At 34.3% G+C, this 17449-nt stretch overlaps 1 protein-coding gene across 13 annotated transcripts in view; it reads right to left on the bottom strand.

The window, feature by feature from the left end:
* The window catches only part of RGS7 (regulator of G protein signaling 7), a 222274-nt gene that overhangs the window by 90920 nt on the left and 113905 nt on the right, over positions 1–17449 (bottom strand). For all 13 annotated transcript variants that reach the window (XM_079333392.1, XM_079333399.1, XM_079333390.1 and 10 more), the window contains exon 4: positions 7425–7475. In XM_079333392.1, coding sequence (XP_079189518.1) covers positions 7425–7475 — 51 coding nt within the window. The remainder of the gene's footprint in view (positions 1–7424; positions 7476–17449) is intronic.

The raw sequence follows: 17449 nt of genomic DNA, 5'->3' as shown, positions 1-17449 counted from the left end.
AAGGTTAAGTTTTCCAGTTTAACTGAAGTATTACCATAAAGTAGGTAATAATTAGGAAGCAAATTTTCAAAAATGTAAATTACCTGTAATAATTTCTGCATGCCTAATTGAGGTGAATAAATTATTTTTATGGATTGACTTTTTTTTTTATTAATTTGAGCCTCAGCCTTAGTGAGAACAGTAATTTTTTATCAACTATAAAAATTAAATTCTATTTACACCAGATATTTTATACTTTATGGTTCCAAGTGTTCTTAAGCCAAATGCGGTCTGGAAAAGCCAGAGTCGACATGGATCTTGTCAACCACTCCACCACACAATTAAAATCCTGATAATTTGAGTAGATGACTGAATGCAAGCAGTGAAATTAGAAAAGAGGGGAGGGGAGAGGAGGGGAGGGGAGGAGAGGAGATTGATAAAACTGAGAGTGCCCAAGGAATATTAATCTGTTCAAGCTGAAATGGCAAGCAATGTCCTTGCATAGTAAATGATGGACCATCACTGTGCCCCTGTGAGTAGAGCAGCATTTCTCTACAAGTGCTATGGAAAAACTTAAAAAAACTCCTGAGGTCAGTTATTAACAAAATCAAGAGAAAGCCTCACACTAACCTTCAAGTCATCAAATACTACATATGACATGTAAATATCAAAACATTTTTGTTTACTTGACTATAAATAGCTGCAGCAGCTGTTGGCAAGATGAAATAGGATTTCAACTGCTTTTATTCAATTAAATTGGCCAGATTTAAAATCTCACTTCCACCTACTTGCATTTTCCATTACTATATAACACAGTTCTTTGGCAAACAAGGAAGCAGAAATCTAATGAAGTCTCTAGATAGTTATTTAGCTGTTTTTAATTAATTATGTCAGTGTGAATTGGGAATTAGTAAACGTTCTTCCTTTTAAACCTCCAAAACTTGGTATGATCACAAAGGTTCAGAAGGAGGCTGTCAAACAGTAAGAAAACCAAAAACATTCCTAGTGACTTTAATAGAAATGAGATAAAATAATTTATCAGGTCATTGTAATTCAACTTATGCAATTAAATAATTAGATTTATTTCTAAAAGTTATCAGAGTTGTCCCTAGAAGAGTATAATTTGCTCTAACTTCATGGGTAAGGTTTCAATTGTGTAATTTAGGTTATGTCCTAATTAGTTCTGTGATAGGATGAAAATCATTCATCCTGCTACAATGCTACAACAGAGCATCTGAAGTTTTTTCCAATGAAATTACTCAAAATTAAAGCTTACTGATGTATTGGCTTCTACCAGCTTGATCAGGTAATAGTTTTTAAATTAACTTTTTATCTCAGTAAGCTTGTTCTGACTTATTTTTTTAATCAGTATTTTGTATTCTAGTCCATACTGTTTTTCATTCATCTCTCTCAATAAGACTCCCAAAGACCTCAGTGGAATAAAACCCATGCTGCCTACTGAATTGTAAAGAATATGCTTATTGTTGGTTTGTTTCAATTTTTCAAACCTAATTGGGTATCAGACACATTTTATAAACTAGATTTTGGATATTAGCCTAAGATGTAGATTAAAGGCCAGGTTACACCTCATCCTATTTTAAAAGGCATATAATTGAATCTTGTTTTATTGGAGTTAAAAATAAAACCTCCATCTTTGTGCAGAGGTTGGAATTTCGCCTTTAATGATTAAAACAAATGAAGGAGTGAATGTCATGTGAAGGTATTATACTTAATACCAAAAACAATTCTGAGTAGATTCTGGAGGCTTTAATATTAAGGCAATAATTATTTCCTGTTAAAATAAATATCTTTGATGTCAGCACCATGGAATCAGGGCTACTACTAAGAAAAAACAAATTAAAAGACTCAGTTGATGCCTTGCTTTTCACCAGAGATAAGGAAGCATCAATAGAGATCACTTTTATAGAGAAAATGTGTATGTCACACAAGTTGTTGTTGAATCATAGAATTATAGTACAGTTCGGGTTAGAAGATACATTAATCCAATTTCAACCCTGCTGATGTGGTCAGGGACACCTTTCAGAAGGTCAGGTTGCTCAAAGCCTAATTAGAACCAAAAGAGACCCATGTTGAATCAATATGCTATTGACAATATCAGGCATGTTGCTCGAAGTAACAACTTTAGAGCACATGTATTTTGTCATACCAATACCCAGTTCTATAATTTTATTTTTATAATAATTTTATTGTACAGAAAAAATATGCTAGACAGGAGCAAATTCCAAACTTCTCATATTTACCAATTACTCCAATTGGATATTTATTTATAAATTAAACAGACAAAACTCATTTATACTTCTCAGGTAATACAAATGCATATAAAATTTCTCAATTGCTAGGGTAAAAAACTATTTTTTATGAAATCTTACAAAATATAATGCCTCATTAAGAAAATATCAAAGGAAGAATTTTATTTAAAGATGCTTAGCATACTGAAACAGTTGTAATAGTTTGACCTATCTGGCTATGTGAAGGAAGCACTTTGTCACCAATACCATGGTAACATACTTTGCATCATGATAATGATCCCATACTTTGCATCAATACCAGTCACAATCTTTGTATCTTCTCAGTAAGTGTAAAAAGCTGTTCTTTCTTAACCAGATGCCACACTACCAAAAAGACTAGAAGAAATGACTGCTCTATCAAAGAAAATTGAAAATAAGCACTGATGTAGCCTACCACCTATCTACAAGTGAGAAAATAAAAAGGGCAAACTAGGAACATATTAATCACTTTCAAGAGTGGCTACATGGAAATGAGACTGTTCAAACACTGCAGGCACATTTGTGGAAAAACATCTCACGACAGGTGGCTGTGCAGGTCTGTGTGCTCTTGGAAACACTCCTAACACATGCAGTCTACACAGGAAAATAGATTATACTAATCTGAAAGAAGCTTCAGTGGAAAAAACATGAAATCCATTAAATCTGATCTATCCTGTCACAATTGAATTGTAGACAGTACACTTCTGTTCACCACTTACAAAATCTCTCTAAAGGCTTTGGGCAAATAAAACATCCTCTTCACATGGACATTAACCATTGCACCCTCAAATTCAAGATTGGCTAGAAGCCCACTGATTGCCCCACACAGGTAAGTATCCCCTATGCTGTTTGCAATTACATGAAACCTGACCCATACATTTTTTGCATGAGTATGACAACATTAATATTATTGGTACTAAAGCAGTGTCTGTAAATTCTGACATTTTTCATTATCAAACAGAATTTTGTTCTACTTTATTTTTGTTCGTCTGAGATTAAAGTCATTATTCCATTGAAATGTTACAGAATCTGACAAGCTCAGATCAAATTCACACAGTAGAAGAAAGTTGGGAAATTAGTTACACTAGAATTGACAAAGGTTCATGAGATTTGCTATTGAACAAAATGTGCTTGAATTTCTATCAGGCATATGTAAAATGAGAGGGTCTGGTGTCCCTGGGTTCCCTGTTTGAGGGGTATGGTATGTGTGCAGGCAGTATAAATTACTTTTCTTGGGGGTTTGGGTTGTTTCAGTTTGGTTTTTTTTAAGTCAAGATAATAAAAGGGGAGCATTCTACTCTTGCTCCACTTCCACCTGTTCTGATTAATGCAAAGACTGCAAAGATAAGCATGACCTTTCCATTCCCTTCTTTATTCTTTCTCATAAGAGACTCTTTTCTCTGTTAGCAATCTTTGGAACTACCTCCCCTTTGCTTGCAGCTCCCTGGTGCTGTTTCCCAAATGGCAATTGTTTAGAACATCTTGTCTGGCTCCTGCTCTTTGCTGCTACCTTTCTGCATATAATTTGGGAAAGGGCAAAAAATAACTGAACAATTTTTCAAGCAAAATTTCATAGACTCAAAAACCCTAACATTTTTCTTCTAACTTTTTTAAGCAAGTACTGTGTATTCTCAAGGTCATTATTAGTATACCAGCTGCTAGAGAGAGACTGTATTGAAGAGGGAAAACTGGAAGAAACATAAACAGATGTTGTGTTACTGAACCCTCCCTTTTTATTGCACTTGATCAGTGACCACCATGGATGCTGATGCGCATCTAGTTGCAAATTAGTTACACCAGTTACGTGAAAAAACTATAAATGGTGAGAACTGAAACTGAAAAATCACAGGAGAGCATAAACATCAAGATAGTCTTTTTTCATAACTATAAAACTTGGATTAAGCCATATATAATTTTTTACTTCAGTGTAATTCCTGATGTCCAAGGACTATAGCAAACTACTTCAACAGACTGCCCAAATGAGCTGGAGCTCATGTGAATGCAGAGGTTGAGCATTCTAGAGCAAGTGGCTGCAGTGGCTCTGCTGAAGCAACCATTCAATAAAGAAGTGCCTCCAACCAAATCCAGCTGGTTTGGAGCTATAGAAAATTAAATAAGCAACACTCAGGAGTCAAGGTACTTTAAAGGAAGACAAGGATTGAGTCTAAATATATTATCTACACTAAAAGGCATTTTCTGAGACATCTAGATGAAAATTATTCATGGGATGATTTAAAGATTAAATGAGTGTTTGTGAATAACACCATTTCCTTGTGAAAAGACTGGAAAAGTCATACTGTTCTTTCTCCTTTAGGAGACAACAACATCACTTACTATTAGGATGTTTCATGTTAGGGAATAGAGAAATCAAGTGTTTGCTGAAAGGGCATCAAAGAAATCAGTGCAAGAACCAAGTTTAGGATTAGACTCTCTGCAATTTGAGCTGATACCTTTAAATCAGCTCATCTACCCTTTTTGTTCTATTTTCCCCACTAAGGATTAAAGGAACTTCAGTATCTGATGTGGTCAGTCTGGTGCATTTCACGTCACTAATGATCGCTCCAAAAAAGAAAAACACAATGTAGAAAAACAGAGTAGATTTTCCACATTAAGAGTAATTGGCAACATCAGCACTTACCCTGTAATGGTCAATTCAACAACACATGCCTAAGTGCCAAATTACAAGCCCTTACAATTCTGTAAACTCAGATAATTGCTTCTTTTCAGGTTGAGATCATGATTATATTTATGCCTGAATAAAACTTCTCCATTAAAAATAACTTGGACAATTTCTGTTCCTGAAAATTTTACAGATGAGTTGTAGGCTGAAACAAAACACTTCTATTGAATAGCAAACAATGTAACAGCAACTGTATAGTGCATTGTGCACAGCTATTCTGGGCACAAGCTCTTCTCCACTGAAATAACTCCAAATCTGGTACACATTAGCAGAATCCACCTATCATCTCCAGTTTATTTTCTTGATGGAGATCTACTGCAACAAGCCAAAATCTTTCAAATATTCCACTGAATATTATTTTCCATTTATTAAAAATGTGCATGGTTTTATTGAGTGTCAGTTTACAAGTTCCAACTTGTTACTACTTTTAACTGTAAATTGCTGTTTCCAGGTGAAAGCTTTACAGTTATTAACACACTGAAGCAAATGATGCTGTCCAGAATATGCTCTTATTATATGTACTCCAAGGTCTATTTTATGTTGTTCTTCCAGGCATGTGGCTGATATCAGATTTAGAGAGACATGACAATTTTCAGTGCAAACTAAGGCATTACTTATTTCTGAATCACGAAACTGCATAGCTCCACAAGTGACTTGTAACAGGACCCTACACGGGTAGTTTTAAAAGACATCTGAGTTAAACTCTGACACACAGGTTAAAAGTAATCAGAAGACACTGGAAATCCAAATTGTGGTGACAACAGAACACAGAAATTTAGAGCTTTTCCACTCAGGGTTCTAGATTGACTTGCCCAGAACTGAAATGAAAAGCAAGACACTTAGGAATTTTGAAAAAAATCAGAGCATTTTCAGAAGTTCTATCATGTGAAAAGCTCTTGTTCACCATCTGTCAAGTTCGCTGTCATCTGGCAATTCTGAGCGTTACCCAAAGGAAGCATTTAGAGCTATTTGTTTTCTGAAGATCTGAATTTAACCAGCTCCAGATAGCTGACTTTGGACTAGGACCAAAATACATAAGACATTTTTGTCATTGTGGATAGCTTTTTTTTTTCCATCCATGTAATCTGAGAGGATAAAACTCAGCTTTGGTTAAATTACTGTTGTGTTTTGGTTACATATGTTAGTAGTTTGTGTGTTTGTTTAATTTTAATTGGATATGAACATAAGGAACCAAGGAAATATAGTTTCTGTTTAGTAGAAGCTTTTTCTATTCCTAATTTTGCAACAAGCAGGTAATCTGAATGACAACCTATTCCAGTATTGTAGTTCTGGTTTGACAAATAAAGGTTAAGCTTCCATATCAAATAAACACAGCCTAACAATCTTTCAAACTCTGGTAAATACAAATAGCTGAGTGTTTTGTAGCCAACAACTGAGAAATGTAATATCACACTTAGGTCTCTTGAAACCACACTATCTCCAGGAAGCAAGCATACAGTCCTGTTCAAAGTTAGATAAAAATGTGATCTCTGCCATGCAACATGTCAATATGTTGTCAAATGACTACTTCCAAATACCAAATTATGTATTGATAGCTCCTCATTGCTCAAGTTGCAAATACAGTGATTTTGCCTTTTGCAATGATCATACTTGGATTTCTAATTTGACAGAAAAGCACGTTTTAATAATAAAGAGAAAAATTACCCCCAAAAATGTTAAAGAAACCAAAAGCACCCGAAAGATAGCAAGGAAAAAAAAAATCTTGTGATCATTTTTAAAGAAGGAAGATTATATTTCCTCTAACCAAAAAAAAATGGGAACTTCCATAGAATATTTTATTACTATAATTCATCATTTTCTACTAGAAATCATTCCTTTATGGAAAATTTCTGATCAAGTAACTAGATTCTTGTAAATCCAGTAAATAAATAATAGCTAAATACAGTAACCAAACTTTGTTTCCTGCTGGGCACACAAGAAATCAATGGCAGACTTTGGAACCAAACCCATACTTTCACCTCCCAACCCAGCTGATCAAGCAATGAACTGTTTTTCCTCATTTCACTGGTTCTATTTGCATTTCCTTTTCCATTTAAGATTCTACAGAAGTGTCCGAATTCAAGATTAGCTTTTGGTAACAGTATAAGAATGTATTTTAATAGTTGTATTTATTTAATTTTATTAAAAATTCTGTAAGAAAACAGCATGTATTTAACAAGCTGTTTAGCATAACACTGAGTAAATTCATCATAGATTCAAATACATTTTGTAGCAAAGAATTATCATCTCATATCATCTCATATCATTCTCATATTATTTCTGCTGCAATAAAATGGATAATCAAAATTCTCAGATTGTCAGTAAAGGTTTTTAAGATTTTATGTCTGTTTTGGTATTGAAATTGAACTGGTCAAATGCTTTCTTGTCATTCCCACCACAGCAGAAAACAAAGTCAGGTCCAATAATTTTGAAAAAAACAAACTAGAATTTGAAGACAAGAAAACAAAAGAAATTACCTGGATCCTCTATTGATAAGTTCTTCGTTAACCATTGAACAATATCTGAACCTAGGAGCAAAAGAAAAGGCATTTATAGATTAGTAAGTTTTCTCTCACTATTTTTTAGATCCCTGAGGCAATTCCTATTGTTCATCCATGGAAGAGATCTACATTTTTTGCTCAGTCTATCTACTGGCCACTCTATTTTAGTTTTGCTTCCTTTTTTAGCTTTGCTTTAGCAGAGAAACATAGAACTTCTTTCTTTAGGGTAAGACTTATAAAAAGTAATAGAAGTGCATTAAGTGTGCAATAGTAGTCTGCATTTTAAAAATTACACTAGCACAAAATGTACATAGAAAACATTTTATTAATCTAAGTCATTCTCCCCCCCAGCCCATCCCATTTAAAAATTAGTTTACAAGTAAAGGCATATTCAGTTACCTAAATATGGACTACCAGTGTATCAAATTCCACCCCATGGCTAAGCTCTTGACAAAATTTATTTTTCACTTGGTGCCAAAGTGCTTTCCCTACCACTCCAGTCCCCCTTGCTCTCCATCCCTTCATTTATTGTATATCCTTCTCTTTATATTTAATTTCCTACATATTTTAAGGTCCCATGCTACTGCTTACCTCCTAACACCTTTGATACCAGATTTCTTCCTGCCTTTCACACTGAGTAGCTTTCCAACCTCACCTCCTAATTCCTAACCCATCTGTTCCTCTTGGGCATGCACTTCTGTCAACTGCACTTCTATCACATTTTGCACTTTATGTCACAAGCTGAAGTCAGCCTTGTTTTCCAAGACAGAAAGCTACAGCTGAACTCCACTCATACAGTGAGCTTTATGTTCACTGTGAACCAGATTTGCAAAAGAAATTATGAAGCATTGCTGCAGACAAAAAACCCACACCATATTCATAATTTGAGTAATTTGAGATAACCAAACTGGTTTAGAGAGAAAATGGGTGAAACACTGAGGGATGTTACATGTTCTCCATGTTTCATGATACCCTGACTTCAGACAAGCAATATAATTGACAGAGACATCACATATTTCCTTATAGAACCAATATTTAAGTTGCTCATCTATTTCCCACCAAGCATCACAACAAACATCATTGCAAACCTTAAATTTTAAACAATAATAAAAATCTATACAACTTACACAAATATAAACCAAATCAAACAATAAAATCTCATGAATGTACTATAATACGTATATTAGAATGTGGAGGATATTTCCCCTGTCAGTCTTTAGATTCAGATTTCTTCCTGTACTTTACATTCTGCATAATTTCCTTTGCTTATCTCAAGGCAATGAAAACAGTATTTTAAAAAGGCATTTCAGAAAAGAAAGAAAATTTACTTCTCCTTCTAGCTTTTAGTTTATTTCACTTAGTGAATAGCTTTATCATGTATTTTACAAAGCCTCATTGATTACATCATAGATTTCCATGTGTGTATGCAGTACAAAATTCATTGCATAGCAGTGAAAATCTCTAGAGATCATGTCCAGAGCAAACATTTTTCATTGCTATGGTAAAATGTCTAAATTTTGAGAGATTTTAAACTGCAGTGGCAGAGTTTGTCATAGATCTTACGTGGTTTATTCCTTAAATGAGGCAATTTACCTTTGCATGCTGCTATAGGTTTGTAAAGGAAGAATTTTAGTTCAATATAAGATTAAACTTCATAAACCTCAATGATGCAGTTCCAAGCATTGCTATATTTTTCTGTCAGCCGACTAGGAAAGTTAGTCTAAAATATTTTCCTAAATCTTCAAAGATCAAAGACAAAAATTAGACAAACAAAATGACATTTTGATTACTGATTTTTAACTTTGTCTTCTTTCAAAACTCTCAGGTACCATACGGGAAGAATTTTTATATTCTTTTCATCTCACCTTCAAATGCTTTTTTCACTTTTTTCCTCTTTTGAAAACTTTCTTACAGTGGCATGCCATATTCCTCAGCTCCTGGCCTCACATCTGAGTAGACATGATCTGGACATCCAAAATTTCAGCTCCATATGTTCCAGTGTCTTTTGGCTTATTATAAATAATAGTGGGAAATCGACTTTCTTGAAAATGGCACCATCTGATTGTGAAAGTTCATTGATGCTCTATTGATGCTCTGAAGCCATTGCCCTGGCACATGAAATCCAGGACAGGAATTTAAGCCAGCTATTGCATTTGGACACACTGAAGATTTCAGAAGTATGACTTCATGACAAAGAAATCAATATCAACATCAACACTGTCCTTCTACAGTGAAGGCTATTTGACTAAAATAAACATGCAAGTAATTTTTCATATGACAAGTGAGAAATGTATCAGTTCATATTTCTTTGGGAGATCTTGGGGCCAACCCTAGTCCTAAAATAATACAGGTATTAACTTGTAGAGCTTGCTGGCTGTTGTTTTAGCTGCTAGTTTTAATGTCTAATCAACAATATTGTTTACCTTAATTATTCCTCTGCTCTTTCTGAGGTTTATTAATTATGCAAATGTGTTTCTAAAAGCAAAACCATTACTCTAATTTCTTATCTCAGGAAAAAAAAAAACAAAACAAAAAAAAAAAAAAAAAAAAAAAAAAAAAAAAAAAAAAAAAAAGGCAGCAAAGCAGGTGAAAACAAGAAAATAATACTTCTTGTGAGTGTAGCTTTGAACAAAACTAACCACTAAAAAATAAACAGTAAATTCATGACAGCTTTCATACATGACACTTCACATCTAAAGGAATTATGATCCAAGACTATAAACTTAATTATTTGTAAACAAAAACTAACACTTATAGAATGAAAAATCTTTAGCCTTCAAACATCATTCTGTCTTATCACCAGAAATCTAGCAAAAACACAAACTAGTCAGATTATATAAATTTCATGGAAGCCACTACTTTGGTACTGGTCTCACCTGAAAATTTCACTAATCCAAAATAGAAAATGTTTACTGTGTCAGATACTCAGTTTTTGTATATGCTTCAATGTGTGATATCAAAGATCTAGCTATAATATTGGCAAAGCAGATTCTCAAGTTGTTAAAGTCTCCCTGCCTGGCTTTCAGCAAGCATAAAAAAAGGCAAGTTGGCTATTAGATCTGCAAGGTGCAGAAGACTTCAGTCAAATTGCCAACTGAATTTTGAAATCCCAGAAAAAACTTCAGTTGTCATGCCAATTTCTAAAGCAAATAAAACTAGACAAGGAAAAGCAATAAGTTTTAGTAATATCTTAAAGCTAGCAAAAGCAGAAAACATTTGAAAAAGGGTTTTTTTTAGACATAGAGCCTGATAGCCAAGAGTGAGATTCCTCAAATGCCAGCACCTATCCTGATACATGCAATAAAATTCACAAGATCTTACTGAAGTCCAAAAAAAAGACAGACTTTAATCTTCTTTAAAGAAATAGGCAAAAACATGTCTATATTCATAGACAAATGAAAGACTCAGTCATGTTCTTTGTGAAATGTACTTGCTGAAAACTCCACAAGTGATTAATTTTAAATGAAAAAGTCCAAAAATAGCAGTTGCTAAGGCTGTCACAGCATCTTAAGAAAATATTTTTTGAGGAAAGCATGCTCTCTGAACTCTGTAATACTAATTTCCAAGTCAAAGTCATAAAGACCAGGGCAATGCTAAGGTTACCTTTCAGAGAAAATCACCTATTTTAAACAAGTCCTTACAGAATACATTTTCAAAAGGTACTGGTTCTGACCTATAGAAAATTTCACAGGAATTATAAATCAAATTTTTGATATGCATAGATGCATTGAGCCATGCAAGCCTTGATCTGACAGGAAAAAAAAAAGATATTATGGTATTACTGCAAAAGAACAGCAAAATTCAAAATGCTCTTTTTCAAAATTCAAAAACATATCTAGTGGAAGAAGAGACAGCTGCAAGAAAGCATATTTTATTAATCAGAATCACAAACCAAGAGACCACTAAAAAACTTAATTCAATGATTTCATACTTCATAAAGAGACAAGTTCAACCTTGCAAAGAGAATAATCTTTTGCTGTTGATATATTGGTTTAGTAACTAAAACCTATTCTTCTTTTTACTTTTATACCTCAGACTATTTGCAGATAATGAAGAGGGAAAGTGATGCAGGAAGCTCCCCTACACTGCTGATACCAAGAGAGAGGGTTTTGCTATTGACCATCAAGGCTTTTGCCATCTGAGCCCTCAAGAGCAGCACAATCTCACAGTTATTTTGCCCAACACTGTGAAATCTGGGCAGCTGGGCCTGTTTGGTGCTGAAAGGCAGGAGCAGATCATTTGGGTGCTCCCTCGTGGTTGCTTCAGTGCTTCACCACCACCTAGCCTTGAGAACCTACAGAAAACTTAATAAGCATGAGTCTAGAAAATATAATTGTCTAAATTAAAAACAAGACTACTACTACTAAATTAGTAAGGAAATTGTACTGTATTTTCATTATTTCTCTTTATTTTTTATATTGAGTGAGGAGGATATTGAGTAATTTTAACTTCTGTCTTCAACAACATCACTTTGTGATGATACATCAGGAAATTATGTTTAGTCACTGATATAAACTTCAAAATCCTTGATCATGACTAAAGAAAATACAACGTGCAATTTAATTTTTCACCCCTGATTCAGACATTGGAAACACAAAAAGTGGATTAGATGAGCAGGAAGATTGTAAAGGCCAGTGATGTCTCAGGCTTTTAGGAAACAGCTTTTAGTTGTTTTAGGACAAAAATTGCTGCCTAATAGAGAGTAGGACTCTGCAAGAGGCCTTTCACTGGTGAATCGTACATAAATGGTCTGCATTCTCCCTGAAGTTTTTGCAATCACAAACCATAGCATACACTATCACAGTTCTACCAGCATGGATATTTTACAATTTCTTTTCTTTAGCTGAGAAGAACAGTTTGTGTATGAATTCTTCATGCATATATCTGAAAGAAATCAAGTATTATATATTTACAGGCAGAAGGGCAGAGGGAAGAAAAACAATGGCTATATTATATTTGGCTTAAAGTATGGAAAAATGCTTTATTATCCAGTACCTATACTGGATTATTCAGATTTATTTTTCCCTATGTCTACTACAGCTGAGTATCACTTGATTGCAGTGTCCACAGAAAGGTGAAAGAGGAATGTGGGGACTCCTCTCTGAGACTGGGGTTGCAGAAGTGCCCAAGGGATCCTATATTCCATAAATTCTTTCCACCCTATATTTTTTTGGTTAATAGTTTTATTTTTTCTTTCTTTTTTGTATTCTTTTGAATTAATATAAAATAGATTTATAGATTTAACTCGGGTAGAATTTTTTATCATGAGTGGCAACAGAGCTGACACTGATAATTTGAATACTCTGCTGATTGCACCAACATAGTTAACTTCCTGACCTTTACTATTTAAATGGGTTGACTTTTTAAAAGAAAAAAAAAAAACATCATTGATCAGAATGCATTTTGATTAAGGAAATTACTTACATCTCAACTTTCACACACATTTCTGCCAATTGTTTAATTGTTTTTGAGAACTACTGATGAAAACAGATGCAGAAACTTACTTTTTTGACTTACTATAATTGAGGGGGGACCACACATTCATTTGAGTTATGTTAAGGCAGATTTTTAAATGTCATCTAAATAATAGTAGCTTTAGAGAGAATATGACATATTTTAACGAAACTACTCAAGCACAAAAGTAATTGCAGTTTTCTACTTTTAAAACAACATAAGCTGAAATATACTTTTTTCCAAAGTGAAGGTAGATACAGGAATTTCAGAAACGAAACCCTCAAATGAATCATCCTACTGCTTTTGAGTTGGATTCTTTCATTCTCATCTCTAAGCAGTTCTCAGAAATACTCAAGCCTAGAAGGACAGAAAGGATCCATAATTCTGACTAGCCTAACTTGTGAAGAAGAATATGTTGCTTGAAACTGTTATGACTTTGCTTTACACAGGAAAATTCATCTACATTCATATTGTGAAAGATCTAATAAAGAATGCAAAAAATCTCTTCCACTTCCATACCTGTATGAAATAAATCAATGGTGTTGACCAACAAATTTCAGTAATGTAAATGCTGGAGTCACACTCTATCTCATAACCAAGCTTCAGAGCAGAAATCTGGTTTATAAACACTAAAAGGATAATTAAATACAGCTTCGTATCTGTGCCACTCTTTATTCTGAAAGTCTCTGTGTCCTCCAGCAAAAGGGATTGATGGTTCATTCCAGCAACAATTATCTCTACATTTTGCCAAAAGACATCCTCTACTTAGATCTCTTCCACAGCCACAAGTGACCATTTTACAAATGACACCAGCTGTGCATAATTGGCAATATACCAGTAACCACTGATGAAACCCTGTAATCCCGAGGCTCAAATCCCAAACACCAGAGTTTAGCATTTTGCTGAAGAACATTGCTCTATGCTAATCATTTGCAAGACAGGTGAAGCTGTTTAGAAAAACTAAGTAGCATGAAAGCCCTGTACAGCCTACCTACTGTAAAAAAAGAAATTTTTATGCTTTTCTTCAAAATGATGTAAAGCCTTGTTATCTTAATGAAGATAATAGAGTATCAGTGTGCACATGATATGTAAAATATTAAAAACATCCTCTAAGTAAAAAAAATATTTGTGGGGGGGAAAGCCCATAAAATATAAGTAAAACTCTAAACACCATACAAATGCCCTGAAGAAATTTCATTTATGAAAAATCCTCACTTCCAAATAAAAAAGAAAAACAAAACAAAAACCAACCAACTAAAGCCAGACAAAAAAGCCCACTTAGTTTTTAACTACTGCATGTTTTCTTTAAGCAAAACTTCTAAAGACCAAGATGAACAAGGAGGTCAGGAGACAAACCAGTGAGACCTACTTGATTTCCTGTTCATGAGAAATTATAAATAATGCTAAAAGAAGAGAATAAGCTAAGTGACTTCCAACTTTTCTCATTATGATGCCCCTTGCTTTTTTTCTCAATGAATTCCTCTCTTTAACGTTCAGACACCTGCAAACACATTTGGGTACTATTTAGGGAGAAGCAGACAAGAATTCAGCTACTCATCATGTTCTCCACAGACCATTACCTTTGGGAACCCAAGCTCAATCACATCCTCTAAGGCAGTTTTGTATCTAATGCCAGGTGGAAAGTAGAAAGCCTTCAAACACCAAGTACAATGTTGTCCATGCTCTTCCCAGCCACCAGTGTGTGGTGTGTAAATCAACAGGTAACGAGGCTGTTCTGCAATATCAATGCCCCCCTCCTTGCAGGAGGTGCCTGGTCATCAGCTTAAAGAACATTGTTTTCTATATTTCTCAATGAGGATGTAATTCCTTTTTAAAAATAATGAGAAACTCCACATGGAACAGTCTATATCATCTACTAATTACCTTATCAAAATCACGAGGCAGCTTAATCCAAATTTCTGCTCAGACACAAGCAGTTTCAGGCCTTTGAACCTGAGTGTCTCCACCTGAATTTTTAGGCATTCTGGTTGGGGCATTCTGGTTGTGGCCCCTTTTAATTCCTTTTGCTGGAGTTGTAACTCTTGAGTTAAATAGCTTGGGAGATGAGAAGAGAAAATACATTATTTACAGCCCTGTAGGAATCCCATGTGAAAAGCTGTACTCCTGGAATCCCCTCCCTACTACCGTGCAGTCTGGTTAATGGGAAGTAGAACAGCATTGGCCAGTGTATCCTGGTGGAGAGCAATGCAGGGTATGAATGTAAGAGCAACCAACCTCAATAAAAGCTGAGAGGGAAATGGATACGTGACTCCTATGCCAAATTTGACCTCCCAGTCCTGAAATAACACATGAAAGTGCAATAGTAACATCACTTTCATCTAAATATCTTGAACTCTCACTCTGAAAAATCCATCCAAGATTATGTCAGGAAAACTGATGAAGTGTTCTTAAGAGAAAAAATTGCTACTTGCCATAAATAGTTCATCTAGCCTTCTTTTTGTACCTACTGGGTGTTTTACTGTGTCTTGCTGACAACTATGCATATAGAAAACAGGTAGATGGATAAGCCTATGTTCTTTCTCTCATACACACATCAGTAAGTGTTTGCACATTGCACTTTGATAATCTTCACAGCACAGTAAAAGCTGTTTGAGTTTATCTCTGCCATAATAAACTCTTTTGCTTTCTTATTTTTTACATCAGCAGTTTGAAAATAGAGCGTAAAACCAAAAATCATCTAAGTTCAACAAAAAAGCTTTGTGAAACTCTTGATCATTCTTCATGCAATTATGTGGTTTTTTCATATTTCCACACTAATATCTCTAGGAAATACAATATTTTCCTTCAGAAATGCTTCTTATAATTCCTGTCATACTGGCCTCCAAAGGACACCCACACACAGATGGCAATGGAAAGAAGTGAGGAGCAATGTAATTTCTGCTAGACATTTTTAAGATTTATGGAGAATTTTAAAAGGGGAAAATCCCCAAGTCCTAATTCAGGGGTAATGGGAATAAATAAATAAATTATATTAGACTGGATTTGGGATTTTGACTCCAGGAAGAAAGTCAGTGGGGACACAGTGACTTGCAGTTTTGACATTTGCCCAGCAACAATGTCAATGTATTTCCTCATAAGCTGTTCCTACACAATAATAGTTAATTTATACAGTTGGTTTGAAAATAGGTTTTTCCACTGTTGCTATTTCAAAACACTTTCAGTGACTCATGCTTTTACTGTTCCCTTCACTTAAGACTCTCAAAACTGATGTCCAGAAAAAAAAGCAAAAAGCCCTTTGATCAGTGTAGATTTCTTGACTAACCAATCTATTTAATACAGTTATTTTGACAAAAAATACAACTTTTAGAGAGATTTAGTGATGCTCTGCAAAAGCTCCTCAATCACAAATTTCCCAAGAATTTGATCATTACCCAGCCATTCTCACACATAGAAAAACCATTCAACAGGAAACTTCTTCTCAATAAAAAAATCTACAATACAGCAGTTGCACAAAATACTTAGCTTCAGAGATACCCAGAGATACCCAGTGTAGGGACACAGGCTATAAAGTCTGAAAACGTGAATTTCATAACAAAATGCCAAGAAATTGCAGAATAAAAATACTTTGTTTGGCCAAACTAGTCATCTGGGAGTTTCAGTTCTTTATTCCCATTGTTCCACAGCCTGTAGCACAGACCAGATATTTTTCAACTAGTAGTAATAAATACGATGTATGAAATCCAAGAAAGTTTGCTGAAGCTGAGTAGAAACCTTCAACCTTAATCCTAATATTCAAGTCTTACATCAGAAATGTCATTGACTCTGATCAAAACTTTGCTCAGGCCTTCTTTTTTTTTTTTTTTTTTTTCTATTTGAAATATGAAATGCATTAATATTCAATAGACCACAGAAAGTTCAAATGAATTTCTATTCTTGATTAATCTGTGCTGGATGTTTTTGTGGCATTTCCTCCAGATCCATGATTATTTTAATACTGCTATGTCTCAGAGTTTACACTTCAAAGATCTGCTTCAGGGCTACATTTTCAAAAGGAAAATGAAATTAAGCTATTCAAATTTTAAGTACCTATATTTTTGACCATTATTCTGACTGAAAATCTAATCCCATTCAGTTTTTAGCAAAATCTGGGACTGCTTCAAGACTTTAGTATGCTCAGTTGCAACAAAAATAACTTACATTATGTAGTATGGAATGAACTGTGTTAGAAATAAGAATTACTTTACTCCAACTTGATACTTCCACCAAATTCAGCGTATTTTTCATTTCAGCCTTTCATCGCTATTCAGAGATTATGAATTAACTTATTCTAAATGTCGATAATTATGCTGCACAACTATCAGAAGCAGATGTTACTGGGTCTGTTTTCAAAGACATAAAAATCTCATACTTCTTCTCATGGTTGTTCTTTCTATAAGTACCTCAAGAACCCTGTAACAAGAAAGGTAAAAATCATAAGCTCTTGAGAAAAATTCCAAAATATTAATTGAAATATAAATTCTGCTAACATGAATTATCTATTAACAGAGATTTACCAAAACTTGAGGTAGACATGAACTACTATTTTA

This window comes from Erithacus rubecula (assembly GCF_903797595.1).
Source record: "Erithacus rubecula genome assembly, chromosome: 2".
Classification (NCBI taxonomy): Eukaryota; Metazoa; Chordata; class Aves; order Passeriformes; family Muscicapidae; genus Erithacus; species Erithacus rubecula.
The sequence above is the reverse complement of the archived record's forward strand: the minus strand, read 5'-3'. Positions and strand labels throughout refer to the sequence as shown.